General features: G+C 36.1%; 1 protein-coding gene and 1 long non-coding RNA gene across 9 annotated transcripts in view; one reads left to right on the top strand and one right to left on the bottom strand.

The window, feature by feature from the left end:
- Nucleotides 1-24,567, bottom strand: part of LOC128027169 (uncharacterized) — a 77,247-nt gene extending 52,680 nt beyond the window's left edge. Inside the window, exons 1-2 of one of the 3 annotated variants that reach the window (XR_008186641.1) lie at nt 24,476-24,567; nt 9,897-10,014 (exon numbers count right to left, since the gene is read on the bottom strand). This is a non-coding gene — a long non-coding RNA (uncharacterized LOC128027169). Of the gene's footprint in view, nt 1-9,896; nt 10,015-24,336 lie in introns of all 3 variants that reach the window. The other 2 variants (XR_008186640.1, XR_008186639.1) reach the window with 2 other exon arrangements.
- Nucleotides 287-22,285, top strand: LOC128027167 (elongation of very long chain fatty acids protein 6-like). 6 transcript variants are annotated; one of them, XM_052614487.1, is made up of 5 exons: nt 287-599; nt 17,306-17,437; nt 17,825-17,904; nt 18,341-18,492; nt 20,667-22,285. In XM_052614487.1, exons 2-5 carry the CDS (start codon nt 17,411-17,413, stop codon nt 21,098-21,100), a joined length of 693 nt encoding a protein of 230 aa, XP_052470447.1. In that variant the 5' UTR covers nt 287-599; nt 17,306-17,410; the 3' UTR covers nt 21,101-22,285. The 6 variants fall into 6 exon arrangements, with proteins under 6 accessions (XP_052470447.1, XP_052470450.1, XP_052470448.1 ...); XM_052614488.1 differs by lacking the exon at nt 287-599 and adding an exon at nt 8,630-8,929 and having other exon boundaries at nt 17,828-17,904; XM_052614486.1 differs by lacking the exon at nt 287-599 and adding an exon at nt 8,630-8,929.
- Nucleotides 24,568-27,526: the final 2,959 nt, after the last annotated feature.

Below are 27,526 nucleotides of genomic sequence, written 5' to 3'. Positions count from 1 at the left end.
CCGATAAAAGATCTCTCACAGACGATCTCATTTATAGAAGAGCAATCAAACCAAAGAGAGGTATGCGACAGACAGGCGTGTGTGAGTGTGTTTCTATCCATTAAAGTCATGTTACAGCGCGCACAGATCAGAATGAGAGAACGTTTACTTTGGGTACAACACAAGCGAGCTATTTAACATGAATGCTCTCATGTAATGATGATTAATGAGGCAGAATGAACAAGTGTGAAATTGTAAGACTGAATGGCACTATTAAAGTTACTGAAAATTAGCACTGCAGTTGAATGAAAAGTAAATGCTAATGCTAATTTAAAGCATCTTACAACAAACACTTGTCTAAAATCTAAATCACACATTTTCAGGTGTACACATTCCTGATTCTCTCAGCGCAGAGCTCTCAATCTAACCAGGCCTAACTTATTCATTCCCAGCAACATGACGGTCTAGGGTCCCAATACACACCTCAATAAACACTGTGAGTGGGGGGCCCACGGGAGCAATACAGAGCAGATCCAGTCGACACTTCACTTCGACCCTTCAGTCGACATAAACACAGCTGAGAAAGCTGTTCCGTCTATTCTCTAGAAGACTGCATAAAGGTAAGGAGTTTTAATGCGCATTATCAGCAGAAAACTAAAAGCATGCCCTTGCATGATAAGGAAGAAGCGCCAAAAGTTTGCAATCATTTGTAACTCGCGTTTTCTATAAGCTTCCCTGCACAGTGTAGGCCTACAGTTGTTGTCTTGCCGTGTTCTTAGTTAACTTATGAACCGACACAAAACACGTTGCTTAAGGAATTTTAGTCGTTTCTTTTCGAGAAAATGTAGCTTATTTAATACGTTCATTCAGATAGCCTACTCCCTGAAGCGGAATATTTATTTGATTGCAGCTTGAATTGTTTGTTCAGTGTCAACGTTAATTGTAAATTTATACCATAATTATGCATGTTGAAGCTAAGAAATAGCCAAGCTTACGTTTACATTTGAAAGAGGCTAATTCCTATATTTTTTATTTTCAAAATTGCCGTAGGCCTAACTCTTAATGCGGATGTCTTTCTGAATGTATTTAAAAATATTTATATATTATAGCTAATATTGTTATCACTTCTGATTTCCGTAATAATTGGCTTTTTTTATTATTTATTCAAACTGTGCAATGGTCTCTTATAATATTTTTTTTTGTGTTCCAGCATTAGCACAAAAAAAAGTTAAATAGGCTACAATCTATAATTCAGTGTAATTCAATTCATATCGCATATTGAGTTTGCAGTAGATCGGCTATTTAACATTTTGCAGCATTTCATTTTGATTAATGACTAACAGCTGCGCCAAATAACACCAAATCTACTTTTAAATGCCTTCAGAAATTTCGTTAAACCCCTTATACTTTCTGAAATCCAGCAATGTGTGATAACATGGACTAGTCAAATGCTCACAAATTAACTCTCTGTAGATTGAATATGTGTTAGTCTACAGTTCTGAGTGTGAATGGGTGGAACAACTGAAATGTTTACCTAATTTTTGCAACAATTATTTACCTTTCGATGATTAAATATTTTTAGAATATCCTAAGATAAAGAGAGGTACGTAAAATCTGTTTAGAAAAAAATAAATAATCGATGGTAGCCTATATTAGGTTGTAGTGGATAGGCTAAACATGTTTTCATTTGCTCCTGTTTTTCCAATATCCTACAAGTTCTACTGACCAGACATTACTGGTCAAAAAGCCAGTTTCATTGTGTCCGCTGTCGTCGTAAACTGCATGAGTATGCCTAGTATGATATTGATGAACTGGACTACGATGTTGTTACCACTCATCGTGGCAAAAGCACAGACTGTCCAATCAGATTGAAGCCATTTAAGCGCAAGGTCGGGGTGAGATGACCTCACACATTCTCGCGTTTACTTAGTTCTCCGAGAACAACAACACTGACTAACACGTTCAGAACTAAAAGGAATACGACAATATTCATATTTCCACATTAAAAAATAAAATATTTACTTAAAATGTATTTTTTTTACATTATCACTAATGGTAATTTCCCATTACAAATTAGCATAACATAAATCTCAAATGTTTGTCGACGGAAGGGACAGAACGATATTAAACAGGCCAGTTAATCAGCTGACGTTTGGCTATTTTGAGATGATTATTGGCACTGTACAAAAACAGATGTCCACATGGCTAATCAATGCAAAGGTTATGTGTCAGTTCCAAAATTCACTAACAGCCATGAACTTTCCATTTCCTTTTTTTTTTCTTTCTTTTCTTGTTCAAGTAAATCCAGTACAAAAATGCATAAAACATTAGCGTTACCTTGGCATTACAGACCTACAACAGCGTTATTTCGACTATTAGCTGCCATGCTTTCTCTTGGAAACTCACTAGTCAAGAACAAACCTACGATGTCTCTTGCGTGAGAATAAAGTTATTTAAGAGTAGGATGCTTCATTCATTATGTTCTAAAATGTACCTCTCCATTGTCTATTAAATGAGAAAATGAGTACAGGCCAGCTGATACTGACCCAAAATGACTCCATACATCCTATACTGACTGAGCTGGAGGTTTTTTAAAGTGGTGAGCTTGAATTGCTGAGAGAATATGTATGTGTGGAGTTGTGTATGGAAAACTTCACCTGTCACTGCCTTTAGTTAAAGGAATAGTTGACCCAAAAATGTAAATTCTGTCTTTTGCTCACCCTAATGTCATTCCAATCATGTTTGAATTTCTTTTTTCTGTGGTTCACAAAAGAAGACAAGAAGAATGTTTCAGTTGTTTTTGTCTGCACAATGAAAGAGGTCTAAAACAGGAGGGAGAGAGAGAGATTTCAAAATACCTTCTTTTGTTTTTAAAATAAATGCTCTCCAACAGGTTTGGAACAACAGAGGTTAAATGTTTTTTATTTTTTGGGCGAACTACTCTTTTAAGATCAGACCATTGTTTGAAAAAAAGTCACGATTATGCTTTCTAGAGCAACTATGTGTCTGTACCTGCATCTAGATGTGCTCTTCTCTCATATGTTCTCTGTGTGCATATCTCTGTTCTTTTTGTGTTTGGAAAAAGTTTTGGCATATTGCTAACATGCATGTCTATACCCTTTCAACTGATGTACTTGTGTTTCGTTGGTCAAAGTGTGTGTCTACCTTTTTTAGGATGTGCCAGAGCTTGTGTGTATCCGTGTATATATCTATCCTTTGACATGCTTGAGTGTTCTTTTTGTGTATTCGGGTGTGTGTGTCTGACACGGCCCTGCCTTTGATGAGCTGAGTGTGATGTCGGGACGGCTTCGCTGGCTGTAGGCGTGTGTGTGTGAGCGTGTGAATGATCAGACATGGAGAACACTCCGATGACTTAGACACTTCCTGCTTTCTCAACTTATAATAAAAAGAAACATCTTAAATGTTTTGACTCTAAAATCAATTAGAGATTCCACACAGTGAGTACCATGAAATCACAGATGCACGGATGTGTGTGGAATTAACAAAGATAGTTTTAGTGAAGAGGCCCAACCGCAACATTTCTCTATTGTTTTGCAGTGGGAAGCATGTAACGGAGAACTGATGATGTAATGCAATGCTTAAATAAAGCCTATAAGCTGTCCAGACTGCGAGAAGCTTTTAATTTTGGATGCATAGAGATACAGAATATTTCCCCAAAATAACAGCTTTGATTGTGTTCCAATAATATTGGGAGGATGTAGCTACTTCATGTTGATATGCAGCATGCATAATACATGCAAATACTTGCCAATATGTAGTATAATAATACTAGCAATTTATCTGAAAAAAAAGAAAGAAATTAAATATTTCTTAAGCATTAGACAATGAAACAAACAGTTATTCTGTCAAGAAATAGCCACTGATAAAACAACATGCAATATATGTCTAAGTTTGTGGTGAATAAAGACATGCAAAAAGATATATTTAAATATCTTTTTTTTTTTTTTACCGAATACCTGTTGGCCATTTTCTTTTCATAAACAATTCAAAAGGAACTAGTCATGCTATAGGAAGCACACACCCTAAAACAGAGCAGAGCTCCACACAGGCCCAGGATATATACTGTAGTCTTCTCTATTGTTCTGTCAATTCTGCACTTGCTTTTGAAAAGCAGCTGCATACACACACAAAAGTTGACAAGACAATGTATAAGAGTTGCAACTGGTGTTAAACCGTGTGTGTGCCTGCAGTGCCTAAAGAATTAAGTGAAAGGTAAGAAGAGAATGAATGACAGCATTGTGAAGCTCAGTGTTAACAGTAACAAAAAAACTCCAGCTCTCTCAACCTCATCACCTTTCACAGATATGACATCATCATTCGCTTAAGCTTTAACACATCAAATGTGAATAGGTCAAGAGCATAAAGCCTCAAGCAAGACAACCATATCAACGCTGTTACTACACAACTTACTGACTAGTTGCTAAAATATACTGTATGTCAGCTGCATGAGAAAATATTCAATAAGTCAGTTATTATAAACAAATCATGCTCTGCAGAGCTTTACGCGGCAAGCTTAGATGCACAATGTTCTGCGACCCTGGAAGATGTATTTAAATGCATACACCGCAGCCTTCATCTGACGTATTAATCTTTCATAAGGGGAGACAGGTTTGAACCCGCAGGCTGCTTAAAAAACCAGTGAAAGCAATCTACTGTGATTCTTTTTCAAACATCCTCCTCATTACGTGCCGCAGTTTGTGCTCCAAAATCCTGCTAATCTCAGTGGAAAGATGACGTGAGCTGAACGACATTAATGGATCTGTAGCTGCAGTAATGGCAGAGGGTTTAGGAATGGAACAGACTATTTTGTGTCCATCCATCAGCTCTGTCTCGATTTTGTCTCTGTGATGGCTTGATTAGCTGCAGTAGAGCTTTTTATCTGACTTTCCAACTTAATGCAGCAAATGCAGTGTTTCATGATGTTTCCTGCTGTGGATTTAGATGGGAAATCTACATATAAAGAAACAATACAGGCTATCAATGCCAGCCTGATACAATAATAAGATATGAATGTAATTGTGTAACTATGGCTTAGATTGTTGCCCCCATTATTAGGAGATGGGAGAATAATTGCTGTAATTTGTTTATAAAATGTACTGTACTTTCTAAAACATCATCTAATGCCCTGTGATATAATACATTCAAAACTCCACCACACCTAACTAAATCCTTAATGCCTGAAGCACAATTTCAAATGTTTGTAATACAAGTGCTATACACGTCCAACAGGGGGCAGTACAACTATTAAAATTAAAAGTACAGACCCATAATTGAGAGTATTCGACCGTTTAATGTCCCACACCTCTATCCTTATTTAAGAAACGGATATTTTTAACGAAGTTAATTTTACATTAACATTATAATAGTCTTCTGCACCCTAACCTCTCTCAGCTCAGGATGTGTGAACAATTTGTTCAAGCAGTCACAACAGCTTTCTATAAGACAGATGGTGATAATTTGCTAAAGAGTTGTTTTTAAGATCAATGGGCCAATACTGTAGATGTAGATCTCACATCTCAAAAATGTAACTTTTTTTTTTTGCACATTAACTGATGCAGGTGAAAATTAATATTAAAATTATCAATTTATTTATTTGTTTCAGTTTGACAAAAATTTGTGTTCAAAAACATTAATGTAGCCTACTGAAATTTCACCAGAGAACGGTTGTTTCAGTACATGACCACAAGATGGTGCAACAATAAAGAGGAGCAAGACAAAAAGTGTTGTACAGACAAATTGTGTGCAAAAAAAATAAATAAAAATAAAAATAAAATTAACAGTTTTGCCTACTACAGTAATGTCATAAATATTGAATTATGGAGTGATTAAAATATAAATTATATAATATAATTTAAATGATAAATTATATAATACAATTAAAAATATAAATTATATAACATTAATTTCAAAATAATAATAATTTACTAAGTTGATGTGATGCTCTATCATGCTATTATTATATGAATTGTGAATAATAAATTGTGGGAATTGTGAACCACAGAATGTGTACATTTCATCCCATTATGATGTTTTACTTTTATCCCCAGTCTGCACATCGCATCTCTGAAATAATTACTCCATAATTCAATATTTCTGACATTACTGTAGTAAATGCATTTGTTAAATGAAAGGTAAGCATTAATCTTTACAGAATAACTTAGATGATCAACACACAGCATTGGCTCAATATCAGACAAGCTCTTTTTTTAACTACAGGATCTGACATGTTTAATCCGAGGATGACAAATGAGGATTGGACATGTTTGCGGAAAAGCGTTTTTAAGGGGGGGAAAAAAAAACCCACAGTCATTATGCTATTAGATTTGGCTCCACGGACAGTATGAGAAAATGATCGGAGCGATCTTTATAATCAAACATATCAGCCTTAACAGTATACTTTACTGATAGAAATCATTTTCTGTTTACATAATATCAATCATCGGGAAAGATCAAATGCAATAATGCCACTTTCACCAGACCATTGTTATGTGATCAATTTGTAATTCAGTTTTGCTCTAATTAGACATCATCCATAATTATACTTTCATCCTCCATGAGAGCAAAAACACAAATGACTAAAGTAAAGGTATTATAGCAGCACAATTTGACAGGTAAATTGATATCACAATAAAAAAAAAAAACTGATCAAAAACATATGTACAGGCTAAAGTAAACTGATATCCTCTGTTATAACATTTATTGTAAGATTAAATGTAATTTAGTTGATAATCTTACTGGTGACTGTAACGGCCAAAACTATGTATTTTGCATGTATCACATTATAGTGCGGTGTGCCCTTTAAGAGACTAATCACTTGACTTGTAACGCACGCTATGTGGTGATGACGCAGAAGGACTATATGTGTGTTTAATGAGGACCCCCATGGATGATAAGTACGCTCTGCCTTCTCGTTGTTATTTTTCTCTTTACTTTATTTGTAACGCCAAGAAAGAGTTAATCTCTCATGTATGAGAGGAGTGCGTTGTCGTGTACCAGCCATTAAATGTGTGGAACACCAACTCTGCGTTTTCTCTTTCACTTAATGCATTTAACGAGTTATCCGAGAAGAAGCGTTACATTGACACCCCTCTGGATGGTATAGGCCAAGCCCATGTGCATATCCAAGAATTAATTTTGTTCATCTCTGTGGTTTTGATTCTATGCCACAGCAGAGAAATCATCACTCCTCCACGTGTTGGCCCAAATCTTTTCCCCTTACTCTACTACTATTGTGCCTCAGCCCATCACAGTCCCAGCAACAACAACTGAAGGATAATTATTCATTTTTGACAAAGAAATAAGAGCAAGTCTTAGGCCACTAGTATTTTATTGAGCAAGGCACTGAATCTCCAATTGCTCCCTGGGTGCTGGAAAAAACAGCTGCCCACTGCTCCGGGTGTAAGTTAACGGTTTGTTCCCTACTCACTGCTTAGTGTGTGCACTTAGATGGGTTAAATGCAGAGCACCAATTCAGAAGGAGCAAGGAGTCTGCCAAGAGACAGTACTCTCACCATCACCCAGTCTGTCTGAAAACTTTACAGTTTTTTATATATATATATATATATATATATATATATATATATATATATATATATATATATATATATATATATATATATATATATATATATAATTTCAATATTTTAAAACAGAAAACTGTTAAATTACTGTTTTTATTAATCATACTTTATTATTACTATTTTCCACATTTTTTAATAACAGTGAAGTAATCTAAACTATGAAACAGGAACTATGGGAATTATGAAGTGTTCAAAAAAAATTTTTATATTTTGAATTCTTTTAAGTATGCATTTGCATAAAAAGGTACAACGCATCCAAAGTCAAAAATACAAAAAAAAGCACATCCTAAAAAACCTGAAGGCTCAGACAAAAAAAAAAAAAGAAAGAAATAAATAAAATAAAATAAAAAATAATAATAAATTCAAGCATAAAAAAAATTGTCCTTACACTGACCCTGATGAAGACCTGATAGTTAAAACATAATACCAGTAGGCCTACCAATAAATTCTTTGGGGAAAGTTTTACCAGTGTGTGGACAATTTGTTTGGCTTGTTTACAAAGTATTCAGCCATTATCTAGATCAACCTGTGGACCACGGTGGTATTGCAGGTGGGCCGCCAATAGTGTTCAAAAATGTAAAAATGTCTAAGTCATAACATAATAACATAATTTAATGTATATAATTAAATAACAAAAAATAAATATTCAATTGTAACTATGGTTCCAGTATTCAAGATTGCTGATTGGTTTAATAATAAAAACCGCCAATTTATCTCAGATATTTTTGCAGCATACAGAACAACAGCAGTTGTGCCAAGGTGGGCCAGCTCGAGTTATTTTCTGTTCATTGCCAGATCATTCATTAAAGACAGTTAACAATCTAACTTCTGAGTAGGCTACTAAGTTATTAACCCAACAATAGAGGGGCCAGTTAATTTTTTTTTTTGCAGTGCGCAAACATATGTGTTTGGTTTTGTGGGCTCTTTTTTTTTTGATTTATTTCCTCAAACACGAATGTATGCCAAAGGTCACCGCTGTCTGGGATGACGACAGCTCGGAAGGATGCATCGGTTCTGCGGCATTAGGACCGCGCGCTCCTCTTCCTCATAAGAGAGGAGGGCGTATGCCGACTCGGGCTGAGTGTCAGGCTGGCATTCGAGAACAGCTTAACGAGTGTGCTGGGGTGGCAAGAGCGATGCGAGGGCAAGGCTGGAGTTGAGCCTGCGACTCTGCGAGACATTGATAGGAAATCCGTGAAACTGAACTCGTTTAGTCGATAAAGAAAGGGTAACGTTCTACAGTGAGCGTTAAAAGGACGGGAGACCATGTCGGTGTTGGCTTTGCAAGAATACGAATTCGAGAGGCAATTCAATGAAGATGAAGCCATTCGATGGATGCAGGAGAACTGGTAACGTTACAGTAGCTCTGATGCATGATAGATAAGCTGGACCATAATAATCACAGCTGTGATGCCAACAAAGCCATTCATCAGAACATTGTTTTGCACCGGGTGACTAGCATTTTAAACATTTGAACCATGCATTAAGCCGAATGCTTAAAAACCGTCAGGGGACTCTTCAAAGTCGAGTGGCAGGTACCATCCAGACCATGATGCACTGTGTGATTCCCCTCCTCGAGACTCAATATTTCAGCATTGTGTACTATTTAATATCACAAATGATCTACGTGTAATGAGCGACGCTATATTTGAAGCATCGCCGCACTCTAATCAGATTCAAAGCCTATTTAAGGTGATGATGGTCTGCTTGTGTCATTCGTGACATTTGGATCTTTCGTCCTCTAAGATACCGCACTGGTTCATATCTTACACAAACCGTTATTTTTTATTTTTATTAAACTGTATATATAAAACGGATGCGATTTTACTGAAACGTAGAGTACACCGGTTTATCAGGCATCTCGTGGTCAGGCTTTTTTAAACGAATTGTTCAAATGAACCGATTCGCGAAAATGAGTCGGACATCCGAATCACTACCTCAAATCCTAGCCTAGCCCACAATCTCTGTAGCAAAATGTGAACGCCATAATTCAGGTAATTAAATGGAATCACACGCATGCATGCCAGGACATGACCTTAGTCGATTTGCGGCATAGGAGGACTTTGTGTATTGTCTTCTTTATACAATCTATAATAATAAATAGGTGCCTGTGGATGATTCTGTAGTTGATGTCAGAAATCATGGCTAGTTAGGGTGCATTTGCCACTATTCCCTGTTTGGAAATTCTGGTGTTTGTTTAAAATATCTGGCACATGGTAACGTCAACTCGATTACTCGCCATGGATCAATTTCACGCTTTTACAATTATGTAGCGCGTTTGGAGACGGTGAGGCTGGGTTGGAATTCATAACTAACCAATAGGATGCGGTTGTTGATGTCTGCTGACACGCATCTGACCAATCACGTATCCGCGTCCTCTGTGCTGACTTCTCGGGGATGCTTGCATCAGATTTACCATCTCTCGTGTGCCTTCCTGTGTGGAGAAACACAGTCTTGAAAAGTGAAAGTACCGTGTGTTTTGAGTTTTATAATTCTTGTTTTGTTTATCAGTTAAGCCCGTTTCTGATTAATTAAAAACGCAAAGAAATGACTTTGTCATGTGCTGTTTGAATGGTTTTAACGCTGAAATGCAGATTTAAAGACATAGTTTACCTAAACGCTGCAATTCTTCATTAGTCATAATTTACACTCAAAACACTTTTTCATTCTCTTTCCAATGTTTATTAGATTTTATGGAAACTAACAAACTCAGTTTCTATTCACTTTCATTGTATGGAAACATATGCATAAAATAGCTTACTGTCCTTTTAGAGTAGTTCATTGATTTTTATTTTTAACTTTATTTTTTCATTGTTGAGACATATCACTGTAAGTGTAACCTGCACAGCACCTACTCGCTGGCCACAGTCACATAAGAAAAAATAAATAAATCAGAGACACATTTATCTGACACTTCAAGTTAACCAAGTCATTAAATCATAACAAGTCATAAATATAAATTCAGCACAGACTTACACTTATGCATTTAGCAGACAGTTTTATCCAAAGCGACTTACAGTGCATTCAGGCTATACATTTTTTACCCATATGTCTGTTCCCAGGGAATTGAACCCACAACCTTTCACACTGCTAATGCATTGCTCAACCACTGAGCCACACTTCCATCCAGGAATTTAGTTAACTTCAAATGTCACAAGTCCTGTGGTTTCACAATACATTGTTGTAGTGACATTTTATGGGTATGATAATGGCCCTCCCTGTTTGTCCATTTTATTTTAATTATTATTATTATTTACTGTTCCACCTTTCATCTAAGAAATATAAGATTTCTAACAACCCACATCTTTGCTAATGTTCATTCAGCTGAGTGAGGGGATGAACAAACGGTTTAAATACCAATTAGCTGTTCCGTTACTCAGCATTTTTTAAGACTATAGATCAGCCTTGTAATTCACATTTTGAATTCAAGGCTAATGCATAGACACGGAGACTAAACATTTGCTTGAAAAGCATTTTTCAGAACCCCACCCCTGTTCTGATTTAAAAAGCAACTGCTAGGCGCACGTCTCAGCTTTAATAATCCAACGCTCTTCTGCTCTGTGATGAATGACTGCAGCACCACAGGATCCTTGCATTCGTGATCATTCGCGATGATCAGGGAAACGGAAGCCATTTTTCAACATGCAGTCTCGTATGTACTTGTGTTCTGGTGGACTTGTGAAACTAACTTATCAGTTCCAATTCATAGTTTACATCTAACCAAGTTCAGTTCAAATCCCTGGATTGGTTCTTGCTCCTCCCCTATTATCGTGGATACATCAAGAGGTGACTTGTGTGAACTTCAGGCAGTTAGGTATCCCACAATGCATTTCACACCAACCAACAAGCATTAGTGGCAGAGGATAAAAACCTGCATACTCTATTTGAGTATTTCTCATTATAATATTGTTGTCATGAAATGTAGTTTTAAGCTTTTCAGGTTAGAATGTAGTCGTTTAAAACTCAAATCTGCAGTTTATTTATAACAATAACATCTATTTGAAAATTCACTTCATGTCCTCACATTGGTCGAACTTGCAAAGTCCGAACTTTGCATACTTGATATTCAGAAACAGCCAGAATATAAGCTTTGATGAACAATTCCTGAGTTATTCCTGAATAAACGCAGGTGTTTCAAAATACAAGTATATTGAGTTATATGAATAGATTGCTGCAATACAGGTTTATAAAGCACCCTGTGTTTCCATAGGTAACAAGCATTTAAAATGTGACAGACATAGAAGTCCTTAACAGAGAACTTCCTTCAAAGGAATTGGCCTTGTGAAAATGTGTTGAAATATTTTTCATTGTTTCAAATTCAATACTTCTGGCATTTCAATAGGTGTGCCGCTGCTCATACATTCAGCGTTTGTAGCAATAAACGTGGATGTGAGTTTCCAGGTCATGTACCTGTTATGTAAAACATGACTTTACTAAAATGAAGGTAATTAATATTTGACAGTGCTGAGTCATACCTGCTAGATGGAGGCCATATTGGCATCTGTTCTTGCCATTTTAAATAAGTAAATACATTCTTAATTTTTTTTTTTTTTTATTATAAGTTATTATGATTAGGTTTAAACTGCTAAATAAAATACAGAACTGAAAAGTACATACCTTGTTGTTATCTTTTTTTGGTTACTATTATGTGTTTTTTGATTGGCAGAACATCTCAGCGAAGATCAACAAGAAAGAGCTGCCATAGCCTATGCGTTATGCCATGTTTTGTGTTGGTCTGGCTCGACCAGAGAGAATTAACCTCAGGTTGTGAAGATAGCCACAGGTCATCTCTAATCTGGGTGTATTTTTATTCTCTATCCTCACTATGCTGCACTGCCCAAAACTTTCTTTAATGAGCTCTCATTGTAAGAGTCTGTCTCTCAAAATAAAGACACAAGCAGACAGAAAAATAGTGTGGATAAATAAAAGTTGACTGATTCTTGCACAGACTGCCAGGCCTACATAATAGAGATGCATAGAGGGGCACCACAAACCATTGTCCCTGCAATAAGTGTCATTTAATATGATCTTATTTATGCAGACAGTCACTTTTTAGTACACCATTCCACTGACCTTGAGAGATTACTGTGTGTTTAGAAATAAGATATGCTTTTCCTGCAACCTTCAACTCACACTTCAAAAAGGTCTTTGACAAAACGTAAAGCCTTTGCTTCTCAACCACAACCAATGACAAAAAAAAATCTCTGAAAGAGCAGTCACCTTGTTTCTATTTTCAATGCAAGTAACCCTGAAGAAGAGATTGCATTTGATGTTTGGAGAGAAAACAAATACCTCTGGCTAAAGCCCTTACAAACATGTCACAAATTATAACATCAACCACTGGTTTGTTTAGTCTTAGCCACGCTATCGTACTTAGCCAGAAACAGTTTAGCTTGAGAGAAAAAAAAAAAGAATTTAAACAAACGTATTTTTTTTATCTTAAATTAGTAATTCAGACCAAATAATTGCTTAAAATGTACTCCAAGCAAACCAAGATGTAGATACGTTTTTCAAACAGGTTTGGAGAAATTTAGCATTGCATCACTTGCTGGCCAGTGGATCTGCTGCAGTGAATGGGTGCCATCAGAATGAGAGTCCAAACAGTTGATAAAAATGTTGCAATAATCCACAAGTAATCAACATGACTCCATTCCATTAATTAACATCTTGTGAAATTAAATGCTGCACGTAAGAAACAAATCTATCTTAACTTTAAACTGTCCCTTCTTGCTGAAAGACCAGTCAATAAAAACCTCCAAATAATGCTTCCTCCAGTGAAAAGTAGATCTCTTGTCGTCTTCTCTCATCAAAATCCACTGACATATTTGTTAAGACCTATTTTTGACTGTTTTCACTTGAAAACAGTGATTGATCCTAGACTATTTCTCTCTTGATTAAACCATGGATAGAGAACTTGTATTTTAGCCAGAAGCACTGGTTAAAATGTTTTAATGATGCATGTATTACAAACATGCAGCTTCTCGCTTCACAAGCCATTAACTGATGGACTGGAGTCATGTGGATTGCTTGTGGATAACTGATGTTTTTAGTAGCCGTTTGTACTTGACGGCACCCATTTACAGCAGAGGATCTACTGGTGAGCAAGTGATCTAATGTTAAATTGCTCCAAATCTGTTCCAATTCATATTGGATGGCCCAATGGTAAATACATTTTTCATTTATGGGTGAACTACTCCTGTAACATGGAAAAAAAAAAAATCCTTATACCAAGATTTTTCTCTGACAGAATATATTTTCTGTGCTTGTACATGAATTCTACCATCCTGCACTTTTCAAACATTGTGCTGCGTTAGGTTAAAAATCACTGAATCTAGCAGAACAGATTCTGCTGTCGTCATTAGCCTAAAACTGCTATTAGGCTGCAAATTCTGTTTATTTAGCGGCTCTAAATGACTTGGGAAGCATTTCTATCTTAAACAGCTTGGGCCAGATGTGAGCCCTTGCAGGTAACTTCACCATCAGTCTTTGTCCACTACACGTCTGATGCTCTCAGCTGGAAAAATGAGAGCATAGACAAAAACACAGATGAAGAAGTCAAGGACTTGATGGTCTTGCAATACATAGACCTACTTACTGGAAGATGATGACGCAGGACGTGAATGTTAGTTTTATATCAAATATTTGTTGTTTAAGATATTTCTGTCCTACTGTCTCTTTGTAGATAATTTTTATTGCATCATACAAAAGCTCCGCTAGCTCTGCTTTACTGACATGGTAACAAAGCCTGATGGGAATATTCTCTTGCATCGCCATTGGGTGGTCAGTAGAAAGGCAGTGCTTTACTGCATTTGTGTGCCGTATGCCAAGCTCTCACTCTTCTAGCAGGATATTTGAAGTCCTCCCCAAAACATGTCTCGTGATTTAAAAATAAATAAATTGACAAAAATTAAAATCCCAACATCTAGCTGCATCTAACGTTTGGTTCTGGCATGATACATAATGGCATACAAAGACAGAAGCTAGATTACAATAGCAGCATCTTGCTGCCAGCGGTTTTCTCAAGTAGAAGCTTCCTGCTCGCTGGCACTGTGAAGTCTGTTCGTGTGAGCAATTAAACCCAGTACATTTAACTGATTAGAAACAAGAGTTCGGTCATCCAATAACACTGATAAATTGGTCCAATAAAATATGTGTATACTGCTGCAGCCTCCCTTTGTACACAAAGAACAATGCAATGACAGTTCAAGGTTGGAGGGGGGCTGTATGCATAGAATGAACCCACTGTTCTGAGCAGAGTGAGGTCAGTTTCTCTCACATCCAGTGGGCAGAACCTATATAGGTTATACATACAGGCGTACAGATTGTTAAATATATAAAAAAAGAAGATTAGCACTACTACTATACAATCAATTTTGATTTAATTATGTATCACCTGAATTCTGAATTGTCTGAGGCTTTACCAATATGCAAATGGAGTAATTAAAACAGAAGAACCTCCTTGTTCACCGATTGAACTAGTTCTTGGAAAGAGAACAAAGTTACACACATCTTCCTGGAGATGATACTGGCAGGGAGAGACATGCCCCAGTTGTGGCTTGTAATGCCAGCTGGATGCTGGACTGGCAAAGCTCCCATCTGACTGACTTCTGCCATTAACCGAAAAAAAAATAAAAAAAATAAAGATGCTGTCGTTATTAATTAAAGTTTTAATTTTAATAAGAATGAGAAACACTGTTCATTTTATTTAAAGGCCTGTTTTTTGGCCAAACTCTGACAGCATTTATTGGGTATTATTACACATAGACTCTTTGATAATATTTACTTGATTATGGTGTGAATATCAAGTACCTAAAACAGTTGTTTTGTTTGTGATTTTGCTTTTGTTTTTTAATTTATTATTACATGCCATTGTTTTGGTTTAGTTTGTGAGCATGGTCTCAAAAATCTCTCTCATGTTGGTAATGGCGTCTGAAATTTTGATATTGTTATGTTTTAACAGTTTATGTTAGGTTTTAAATATTAGTACCCTTGGGCATAATTTTGTCATAATGTGTTTAACAGACATACTTTATACAGAGATTTCCTAATGGTGTCAGAACGTTGGAACCAGAATGTTTTCTTTCCAATGACCCCCCCCCCACCACCTTTCCAAAGAGACACGGATGAAGACTTATGGAAACTAATTTATTGCAAATCAGACTTAGGGGGCATCAGAATACCCTCAGTATTTAGACTGCATGTTGGATATTTCCAGCTATCAGATAAATGCATTACAACACTGCCAGATATGAGATCATAAAAGCATCACAAGCTGTCAAAATAAGCCCAATAAGCTGTTTGTGATGAAAAGCTCATTTCATTTTGGCAACATATTAGTGATGAATATATGATTTAAGAAACAATTGCATATTTGTGTAATGTTTGACGCATTTGGACAAAGTTGCTAAGCCAAATTTATTACATTCTGAGGTGTATACATCTGAAAACCTTAACGCATTATACAGGTATTTGTTTTTATAGTGTGCACACACTACAAACCAGTACGCAATTTTTAAAGACTGGAATTGCGAGCTGGAATAAGCTCTGGCTTTGCTGCTGCTTTTGTAACAGCTACATAACTGCAGTATAATATAGTCAGAATAGTCAAGGGACCAGTTTGCAGGCAGTTGTTTCACCATATGCAAAGTCTGCAAATTTGACTATGTAATATGGAGGATGTGCGTTTCCATATAAAACATGGCTTAATTCATCAAAAAAGAAAATGCACTCCTGATTTTTCCCGATGCATTTCTGTTTAAAATAAACAATGTTTATTTTTATAATCTTTTTTTTTTTTTTTTTGTATATCTATTCATTAAAGAATCAGGGTTTCAATCAGGACCACTTCCGTCAAGTATATTTATGACAATTATAATTGCATACAGTTAGTGTTGGCGGTATGGTTATGTTCTGGGCATATATAATTACAATTCACAATTACATGAGTTGTAAAGAAAATGTGATAGAGACTGCTTCCAATGAAGACACTGTAAAGAAAGAACAAGTTAGATCGGATTACAGGTTCAGTTGGTGGAATTGGGGTTGGAGGAGGGAGTTAATTGCAAGCAGCAATGAGATGGAAGAGACACTGAATAATGGGAATTTAAATAGACCGCAGGTGATAGGTGTCAAGACTGGATTGGGACACGTCAGGAACAGCTGACTGTCAGCTGATGCAAGCGTGACTAACGTGGCCTGACTGAACTAACGCGATGCTCGATTTCCACAAAAACATTAATATTAATGTCGAAAAAAGTTGCTTAATAAGAAATGTTTCAGAGCAGCAGATCAGCATATTACAGAAAAGCTAAAATATTTTTAAATAGTAAAATATATTTATAAATATTATTTTTTTTTTTTTTACTGTATTTATGATCAAATCCACCCTCAGTAAGCATAAAAGACATTAAGAAATAACAAAATGTGTTCTTGCATATGAATATATAGTTTAGATAAAAGCATTATGAAAACTTACAGCATATAGGTTTCATAGTTGGTCCTGATATTTTATAAATAAAATGTTCAAAATACTAATGTAATCTGACCTGGAATAGTTTTCATTACATCAAGAGATCGGCTTCAAATTTAAACCTCAAAAAAAAAAAAAAAGTAAATCCATCAAAATGATTCAAAATATGTTGAGCAGACGGTCAAGTTGAAGGTTGAAGGTTGAAGTGAAGTTTTCTTTTGACTTTTCAATTTTTTTGCCATTTCATTCTTTACAGGAAGAAGTCCTTCCTCTTCTCTGCGCTCTACGCTGCCTGCATACTTGGTGGGCGGCATTTAATGAAACAAAGGGAGAAGTTTGAATTGAGGAAACCTTTAGTACTATGGTCTTTAACACTTGCAGCCTTCAGGTAAATATGTCTATAGATAAATGAGTCATAGGTCTTGCATGCAAATATTTAAGTGCGTATCTTAGTGCTAAAACATATTTGCTTACTTAACATATTGCAATGCTATGAGTGATGGAAATATAAACGTAAATAAATAATATGCAAAGTAATAACCCACATAGGCCATCATTAATAGAGACATTTCTAAAGCTTTCACGGACCATTCAATCAGATGTCATAATGCAATGGCAGTGCAAGATAAAAGCGGTTTGCTAACAGATTATAGTTTAAAATTGTTTAAGACACTTCATATTTCTTAGATGTGCACTTTGTGTTTAAAGTGATGCCTTTTTGCACATAACACACTGTAATGAATGCTGTGCGTTTATAAATTGTTTCATGTTTTAGCAGATTAATGGTGTTCATTATAGCCAGAAAAACAAGCCACTTCCTCGTTCCAAGTTACTACATAAAGACCTGCATATATGGTACACAAGAGGCCTGCATATATAATATTGTATTGAGCTTGCACCTTAACATGTCATCTAACTTTTAAAAAGATACATCCCACTCTTCTATGTGTGGAGATCAACACTAAATCACACTTCCAGGTTTATCACATGATCCAACCTTTGGCAGTCATTATACGAAACCTAAAACTGTGCTGCCCAGCCACACAATGTAAAGTCTCAAATAAGCACACCCAATAAAAATAAAGTCAAGTCACCTTTACTTGTATAGCGCTTTATACAATACTGGTTGTGTGAAAGCAGCTTCACAGCTGAATAAAATAAAGCCTAGTTTTCTTTCTTATTAATGCTATGTGCACTAACACATAAATGAAGTATATATCATTTAAAAAGTCAATTGAGTGTGATTTAAAATGTATTTTTTTTTTTTGTTTTGTTGCACCTCCTTCGTCAGTATATTTGGTGCCATCAGAACTGGAGGCTACATGATGAACATCTTGATGACCAAAGGCCTAAAGCAGTCAGTGTGCGATCAGAGTTTCTACAACGGACCAGTCAGCAAGTTCTGGGCCTATGCTTTTGTCCTTAGCAAGGCACCTGAACTAGGTGAGATTATGTATTTATGATGTCTATTTTTTAAGTCGTAGGTCTCCATTCTCACACTGTTAAACCGAAAACATCAGTTTATGTAAATATATGACAGCCACAAAGTATAAACAGTTGTAATCACATTACCAGAGGTCCCAAATCCTCAATTCTTTTTAAAACAACTGTAATCCTTTAACATGGAAAAAAAATTAGTTCAATGCTTTCAGGTAAATACGTTCTGCCTCTTCTGTGTAGCTTGCTCCAGTGACAAAGCACTACTGAGGGGCCCAGCATTCATCTACATGGAAATAATTGGTTGTGAAAGCGTAACAGAATCTGTTAGCGTGAACCTTGCAGCATAACCCCAAGTCTAGAATCTAGGCTAGTGGTTGTATTTTCCGCCTGCATTGGCCTATTGTGTTTGCTATGTCCTGGTGGGTAGTGGGCTACCAGGCCCATTGTAGAAACAAAAAGAGAGACAACATGAGGACCATTAACATCCTTCCTAGGGACAGGCCGAGCACAACGAGTCATGATGGCCTGTGATAGACCTTTGATCAGCTGCAATAACACACTTGCTCTACGATATTCATTTATGGACAATTTAAAGTGAACAATTTAACAACAACTAACTCCCCTATACCAGCAAATATTTTTTTTTAAATAAATGAATAATGTTATTTAGCAAGGATGCATTCAAATCCATCAAAGTGACATAGCTGTTTGCTATCTATTTTAAGTTTAAGTTTTAAGTAATGTTATGTAATACAACAATAATAATAGTGATATTATTGCATTTTTGATCAAATAAAAGTAATGTTTATTAATGTATTCATTTTTCAATGGAAGGTGTGATGCGATTTCATGCATTCTGACTTATTTCCACTTCTTAAGAGTTGGATTCTCATGTTAAACATGGATAAAAAAAAAAAAAAAAAAAAAAAAAAAATTACACTTGTACAGGGTCGTATAAGTTTCTTTTTTTGAGTATTGCTCTGTATGACCCTGTTTGACACCATAAAGAGCCGAATTCCTTGATCGGGCACTTCTCTTGGAAGAAATTGGGAAGAACTCCTGGGAAAACGGTGCAAAGGGTCAGTAATAAAAAGTAGCTGCAACCAGGGATTAAATTTTCAAAACTGATAAAGGAGTTGTGCTTCATAGTGTGCAGATGAAACGCTGATCATATAACAAATGTTGTCGTGTTATCCTGATTTCTGAGGCAGATGCCTGATGTTTGGGAACACAATGTCTGACAAAGTTCTGAAACTGCGACTCCAAAGTTATCCAATCGCATGATCTGTTGCGCAGTTTTTTTGTTACACATCCACAAATTTATTCCGTATTTTTTCTCATTATAGTTTATGATCATTTTCTCTCTTACAAAAAAAATAAATACAAATAAACTATCTGCCTGCAAATGTTGCCACAATAACAGTAAACTCGCTGACATATTTTAAGGATTCTGTGCCGTGAACTTTTTTTGAATATTTTACATACTTTTGAGAATCCAATGTTTAGCTGATCCTAATAAGCACTCGATGTCAGTTGTAAACAACAGCTTTATTTCATGAAAGGGTTTAACGGCATCATATCATGGTACGTTTCCAGGTGTTCTTCCATTAAAGAACACGACACACACATTTCCTGGAAATACTGTACAATTCAACCAATCCGATGATGATTCCGAAACTCCTGAAACGTTTCCACTTTTGTGTGCTAAATGCATCAGACTTTCAGCCAATGATCCGTGGGGTTGACTTCTGAGGCTGAGACTAGGCTAGGCTAGTGGAGCTTACAGTTGATAATTTACAACTTTAATGACTGAATTTGTAGCTTTAAAGTTTTGAATGTCTACACTGTTTGACCTTGTTACATTTAGCCAAATAAAACTAGTTTTGTCTGCTGAATGCATTGGCAAACCTTGCCCTGATTAGATATTCAAATATTCAAGGTCTATAAAATGCAAGTTTAGCTTCAAACATTAACCTTTACTCACTGAATCAATAACACAATACTATCACCATTTTCAAAATCCAAAAAAAAAAAAAAAAACACATAGCATATCTGAGACAGCCACTAGTTGCACAGAGTCCAGCCTTTTTCACCAAATAATTGTAAAATCTTTTACTCCTTCTATTCCCTTTCTTTCTGTATCTGTCATAATCAGTCTCTTGCACTTATACTTTCAGGAGACACACTATTCATCGTGTTACGTAAACAAAAGCTGATATTCCTGCACTGGTATCATCACATCACAGTTTTGCTCTATTCCTGGTACTCCTACAAGGACATGGTGGCTGGCGGGGGCTGGTTCATGACCATGAACTATCTGGTGCACGCCGTCATGTATTCTTACTACGCTCTTCGGGCCGCCGGCTTCAAAATCTCTCGCAAGTTCGCCATGTTCATCACCTTGACGCAGATCACCCAGATGGTGATGGGCTGCATGGTTAACTACCTGGTGTATTCGTGGATGCAGCAAGGCCAAGAGTGCCCGTCCCACGTGCAGAACATTGTTTGGTCTTCCCTCATGTACCTCAGCTACTTTGTGCTCTTCTGCCAGTTCTTCTTCGAAGCCTACATCACCAAAACCAAATCCAATGCAGCCAAGAAAAGCCAATAAGTCAAGAAAATGATTTTTAAAAATGAAATGAGGAGAGGCGGGGAAAAACTAAGTGGACCAATGACTGGTAGTGGACGGATGAGTCTTTAAAGTTAGGGCTTATGAACTTGCAGAAGAAAGAAGCAAAGACCATGAGGGACTACTATCAAAGCTTGTGCATACTGTACTATTAACGTATAAAGATAAATCCCCCCGACACTAGGGAAGATCTTTTGAGCTGAACTGAGAAATCATTATGATTATATCAGTAAAAAAAAAAAAAATAGTGTCTTTATGTCATGTTTGTGTGCCCAATACAATTCACTGTATTTTAAAGAAAAGAAAAAATGTATAGATAAAAAAGGGATACAAAATAAATTAAAACATAATTAAGGAGAATTTTGAGAAAAAGGGAAATTATATGAACAGAATTAATATTTGTGTGGTTATGTCTAAACATTAAATGTTACTGTTGTATTTTTATTTTGGTTGATTAGATAGCTTGTGTACGGCAGTTTTGTACGAAAGCCATGTTAATGGAAGACTGGTAAATGTTGAGCTAAAAATGCCACAGTGTTTTCTTTGTTCTGTGTCGCAGCACCAAAATTCTCTCAGGTCTTAGAGTTTTCCATTGGATGTTCATATCATTTTAGAAAAAAAAAGAAAGAAACAATGAAAGAAAAATCAAAAAGGGAAAAATTGTCAAGGTAGTCAAATTGGCCTAAAATCTTAAGGCCATTGGATTACTCATACATACATACATATACATACATATACATATATATATATATATATATATATATATATATATATATATATATATATATATATATATATATACACACACACACACACACACACACACACACACACACACACAATGAACAGGGAAGTGGAAGAAAGACCAGTGAAGGCCATTTGTGAATCTGCATTTGCTCTGACCTCTGAAAGGCCTCGTCTTCTCATGGCTTAAGGTCATCATTATAACCATCTATCCCAAAGGCAGACGAGAGTCTAATCAAACTATCCTGTCTAAAGGACCATGAAGTCAAGCATTCTTAAAAAAATAAATTGTCTATATCACTGTAACAAATCTGAATAATCTCTGTCACTGAATGGTGTCCATTGTGCTTTTGTGCATTTGCACTGTATACATGTAAAGCATCTATAGACGATTTTAACAAAGAGCCAAGAGTGCTGAAATAATCAAGTGTCTGTGTTTTTTCATTTACCCTGATAGGACTGTGTTAGAGATTCTTTCTGGCACATATTTTGCTCTCGACTCTGCAGGAGGGATATCTGAACTGTCACTCTTGCTGTGAACAGGCTTAGCAACATGCCAGATGGGAGCACTACTGCCTCAGCGACAGTGACATAAGACATAAGTTCCGACTGCCCTGGATTCTAAAGCCATACTAAGCAGCATGTCATGCATGTCTACTGGGGGGGTTAATGTGCGAGAAAGAGCGACACAAATTATGGCAGCAGATAGTCTGTTGAAAGCACTGTGAAATTGCACTGACCAGAGGTCACTGGCCAGTTGAAATTTGGCACATACATATATCACATAATGCCGTATTTGACTGGAAATATTTGGACAACGTAACTACAGAAGATAAAGTGCAATGCAATACTGCCAGTTATCACTGGATAATATGGATCAAAGTGTGTAGGCATTAGATCTGAATTCAGTTTGCTGTGTTTTCCACTACATAAGCTCTAAAAGCTTGTAATTCCAAACAGACCACAAAACCTCATTCGCATTACATTATACACAGCTATTATACTGAGATGTTCTTACACTGTTATGTGTAACTCCAGATGTCCATGAAATCCCTACCAGCAGGGCAGGGGTAACCGTCCTAATGACTTCACAACAGAAATTTATGGGAGCACTTTTTAGACATATTAACACAATATGCATTGAATAAAAGTATGTTAATGATTATTTTCTTTAATATAATTGCTTTATGGCATTATAACTCTGATGCATCATTCAGGTGACTCACGAGAGGGCCTCTGCACACCTACAGGAAGGCCCTAATAAGTCTTAAAATTATAAAATGCATTTTAAAAAAGCACAAAGATGTACAAAATTAAACAATGTTACGTATGTTTATCAGAGGTACATATCAGTTTATAAGCTTAAAGATAGGAGGGTCTTCAAATATTGCCTCATACAAATGCGGAGGAGGTGGGTGGGGAGGCTGGAGTCAGGAGTTAGAAAGGTTGAGATTTTGCCATTTTAAATGAACAAAATCCCCAAAGCCTAACAAACATAGCAATCAATAAATGAGGGTATTCTGATCAACTAAGTGTGCTTAAAACAGTGTGCACCAGTGTAGAGGTAGACATCATTTTAACATACTGAATACTGATTTCGTAAATCGCTGATCTTTCTACATGTTCAAGTATGTTCCAAGAGAGTGATCAAAATATCAGGTTCCTTTACAGTTTTACTTTCTTGTCAATCCTTGCATTGCTTCCGAAACTATAAAAACTAGTGAAAAAGTATAACAAAATCTGGCTGATGTGATAAAAGTTCAACGCATCCCTGGATACATAGGAATAACAAAAAGTATTCAGCAACAAAAAATTTAATCTAGATATGAAAAATGTTTTGACAGGAAAAAAACGTATATATTTACTTATGCGATACTTAACCTCATCTATACAAAATGTTATATGCATAAACTTGATTTGACTCACTCACTGCCCTATGGAGAATGCCACAAAAAGCCTTAGGTCCGATGTGCCATGCTCTGTCTAGCTCGGTTATCATTTTGAAAGGTCAAAGACTCCACAGACTGTGTAGCAAGTCAGTCAGCAATTTCACATTTTAACAATCAATTGCATTTGGGAGTCTAATAAAACAAAAATAAAACATAAAAAAAAAAAAAAAAAAAAAAATCACAGCTGATATGTCCCATGGTAAAGGAAATTGTAGGTCATGTTAAACACACTGCATTATGGGATACGTGAAGTGTTTACCAATAAAAGAGTATTTCCAAGAAATGCAGTAATTCTAATAGATATGTACAAAATACAAGAATGTTCCTCTTACTTTACTTGTAGCTACAGCATAAATGCACAATACAAAATATTACAACTATTAATAACTACGCCTCAAAAAAACACTTTTTCAAATACTGCTACATTCATAATGCACTACTTATAACTTATATACCCTTTAACACAAACATCAACGTCATCGTCATCATCATATTTGTTGCACAAGAAACAAACAAAACATTTACCAGACGGTAGCTCCAGACTTACTCAATTTCAGTTGCACGTGTCAGTATCAAAAGGTCAATTTTTTTTCATCTGCAGTGTGAGTCACTTCATTGAAAACTGGGAGGAAATGATAAGAGCAACAAACAAGTGTTTAGTCACCTGTTCCACGTGTTCCTTGACGCTCAAAGGACTGTCAGCACCTGCAAACGCATGACTCACGTCACTTCTTGACCAATGCTGTTTGACATCGCCCCCTACTGGACAGGTGATACTCACGCAAGCTTTCTTTAATGAGGTTCCATTATTACAGAAACAAATGTATTTCCAAAGTATTTTTATTCCTGCACTTTTTTGGTGGATTTAATGATTGTGGATGCAACATACAAATGCAGCAAGTGAATCTGTAAGTATACGTTAATGGTGCAAATAGACTGCAGTCTATAAAAAAAGGTAAGCTTATATATATATATATATGATAACATTATATTAATCATAGATTTTTGCTGAATAGTCTTAGATTATTTATATATTTCCATTGCAGACGTATTTATCTCCAATCATGGGCAGAGTGCCCTCACTTATGCTACAGTAATGCAATAAGGGTATTGCATTGATATTTGACATCAAATATAAGTTAAGACTTGATTAAGATGTTGTAACATTTTAAAATCAGTTTGGAAGGCAATTCCTTCCAGTGGTAATTTGAGTGAAAATACGTTATTAAATAAATTAATGCCACACTGAAACTGGTTTACTGTATGTGGAGAAGCTATATGTAGGTCAACATGTTTGACATTCACATCAAATCAATGTCATTTCAGGATTTTGACGTCAGTTTAATTTGCACATTTGACCTGTTTTTGACGTCTTTTCGACGTCAATTGCCCACAGGTTGCAAGTCTGAACGTGATTATACATAGATGTAAATTCCCGTACACACTAACAAAGGATTTCGTCATGGAATAAATTAATCATATCTGAACTCGAACTTTCACATTTCAACAAATGCGTCGGTAAACGAAAACTTTTGCGTAATAATCAAAAAAATAACAAGGCAAGTTTTTAAGATAGTTAAGTTTGATATAGTGCACTTGTGATAATAACCTTATTTTTTCAAAACTACACCTATATATACTGCATTAGCCATAGGCCCTAAATCTGCTCAAACACAACATAGCAGCTCAAAACACAATTCTCTCCGGTCTGTCTTTCAGCTCTATTAGAGGACTGACAAGGATCCTCGTCGATATAACTGAGCCTTAAACTCGTTTGCCTGTGCTCAGATTCATGCATTATCCCTTGCACTAAATCTACTCAAAGCCTAGCAAAGCAGCACAGCTCTGGGCAGGTCACAGGCCACAAGGGCGCTACGCAGACCTGGAGGATCAACGTTAAAGCCTTTGAGTGGGCCTCTAATGCTTTATTTAGTCTCCTCATCTGTGCACCTTTTGGAATCTCCACAGGCCAACTGCTCGCCTGTCTGATGGGAGGGAAAAAAATGGGGAAAATGTAATGCTGAAAGCAAAACACTGATCCATTATCGCAGGCCAGCCGCAAACGCCTTTGTTCACACCCTATTCCTCTTTCCCTCGCTCTCCCTCACCATCTTTCTCTTCCACTCTCAGGTGGATTAGCTCTCTCATCCTTTGATCCCACCCCATTTTAATTCCCTACAGCTGAGAGAGGGAGTGTGGCCAGATTGTTTCAGATCCTAATTCACATTTTGTCAGTTTGAAAAAGCAGAAAAGCATGGCTCTTTCCAGGACATACTGAAATTTTAATTTTGGGAGGGATGGTTCACTCAAAAATGTGTGTGTGTGTGTGTGTGTGTGTGTGTGTGTTTGTGTCAAATTTCATCTCCATTAGAAGCTCCAGTCCCACAGTATGGAGTGAAACCTGGATATATATATAATATAAGTTGACCCTCTCTGGAAATCAATAGATATGTGAGCCAGGGACCACAAAAACAGAGATTGAAAGAGAGAGTGTGTTTGTGCTAAGCGTGTGGGTTGTTGTGGCTAGCTGACAGATGGTTGACCTTTGTCAAGACGTCAGATGTTGCTGATATTTCTGCTATAGAACAGAAATTATATCATGACCATGTTTCATTCCTATATTTGTATTTCCTGCATGAAGACGAGCATTTAACCATTAAACAAATAAAGCAGCCATTTTATTTTGGGATGTTCACTTGTGCATATCTTACAGTTTGGTTATAAATATGTATATCCAACATTACATTACAAGAAAAATAAGCTAAAAGAAAAAAAATGGAGTGAGACAGAAGGCATCAGGTCAGATGTTATTCTGTCTGGTCTCATGTATTACATCATCCTTCAGTGTCCTTTTTCCAGTCTTTTGGTTCAAATCAGAAGCAGGTTAAAACCTTATAATCCCAGCATATACATTTTCTGTTAGTTAGGAAGATATAGATTGACCGATTAATATACAGCTTGCTGCTTTTAGTTTGCCATAACTTCTTGGAATATCTGTGAGACATTTGACTGAGGAGAGGCAGAGAAGAATCTGAGCCACTAAACATCCCTGTTCTTGAATAAAGCATGATTCAGTCAATAATCTGAGACCTTACTTCATTTAAATATTGTGTTTTAATATCTGTTTATATCTTTTTGATGCCAAATGTTTTCTTGTCATCTTATTTAATAATGTTTTGATACCTGAGGTTTTTATAATTGGTTCATTGTAGGATGTGTTTTATATAGTAATCTCTTTGTGAAACCAATGCTGATGTTAGCAGGTCCAGATATGCCACTGAAATGTTATTCTTTACCACCTGAAGCAAAATAGGCCAAGTACATGTTATTTTAAAAAGCAGGATGTGTCTCTCATTTTACTCTTCATCACCTCAGAACAACATTGCTCCATTATTAAAACAATGATCCAACTCAATATGCTCTGCATCTCAACGTAAACATAAGTATCTTTACTATTTACAGAGCTATGGATTCAATGTCTAATGGCTCAAACGTGACAAAAAAACAGCAACCTTCAAAGCAGAAAAACAAGAGTCTCTTAGATGACCTACATTAAATGATCTCATTCTATAGCTATTATGTATTTCATAAAACCATTTGAGGCATGTGCAATCATTTTACAAATCTTACTTCAACAAATAGTGACCAAGTAGCGACCTACTTTTTTAAGAAATCTGTTGACAAAAAAACTGTTGCAACTTGATTGTGAACATCG

This window comes from Carassius gibelio, chromosome A14 (assembly GCF_023724105.1).
Source record: "Carassius gibelio isolate Cgi1373 ecotype wild population from Czech Republic chromosome A14, carGib1.2-hapl.c, whole genome shotgun sequence".
Lineage (NCBI taxonomy): Eukaryota > Metazoa > Chordata > Actinopteri > Cypriniformes > Cyprinidae > Carassius > Carassius gibelio.
Note: the sequence above shows the minus strand (reverse complement) of the source record. Positions and strands in the feature narration are given on the sequence as shown.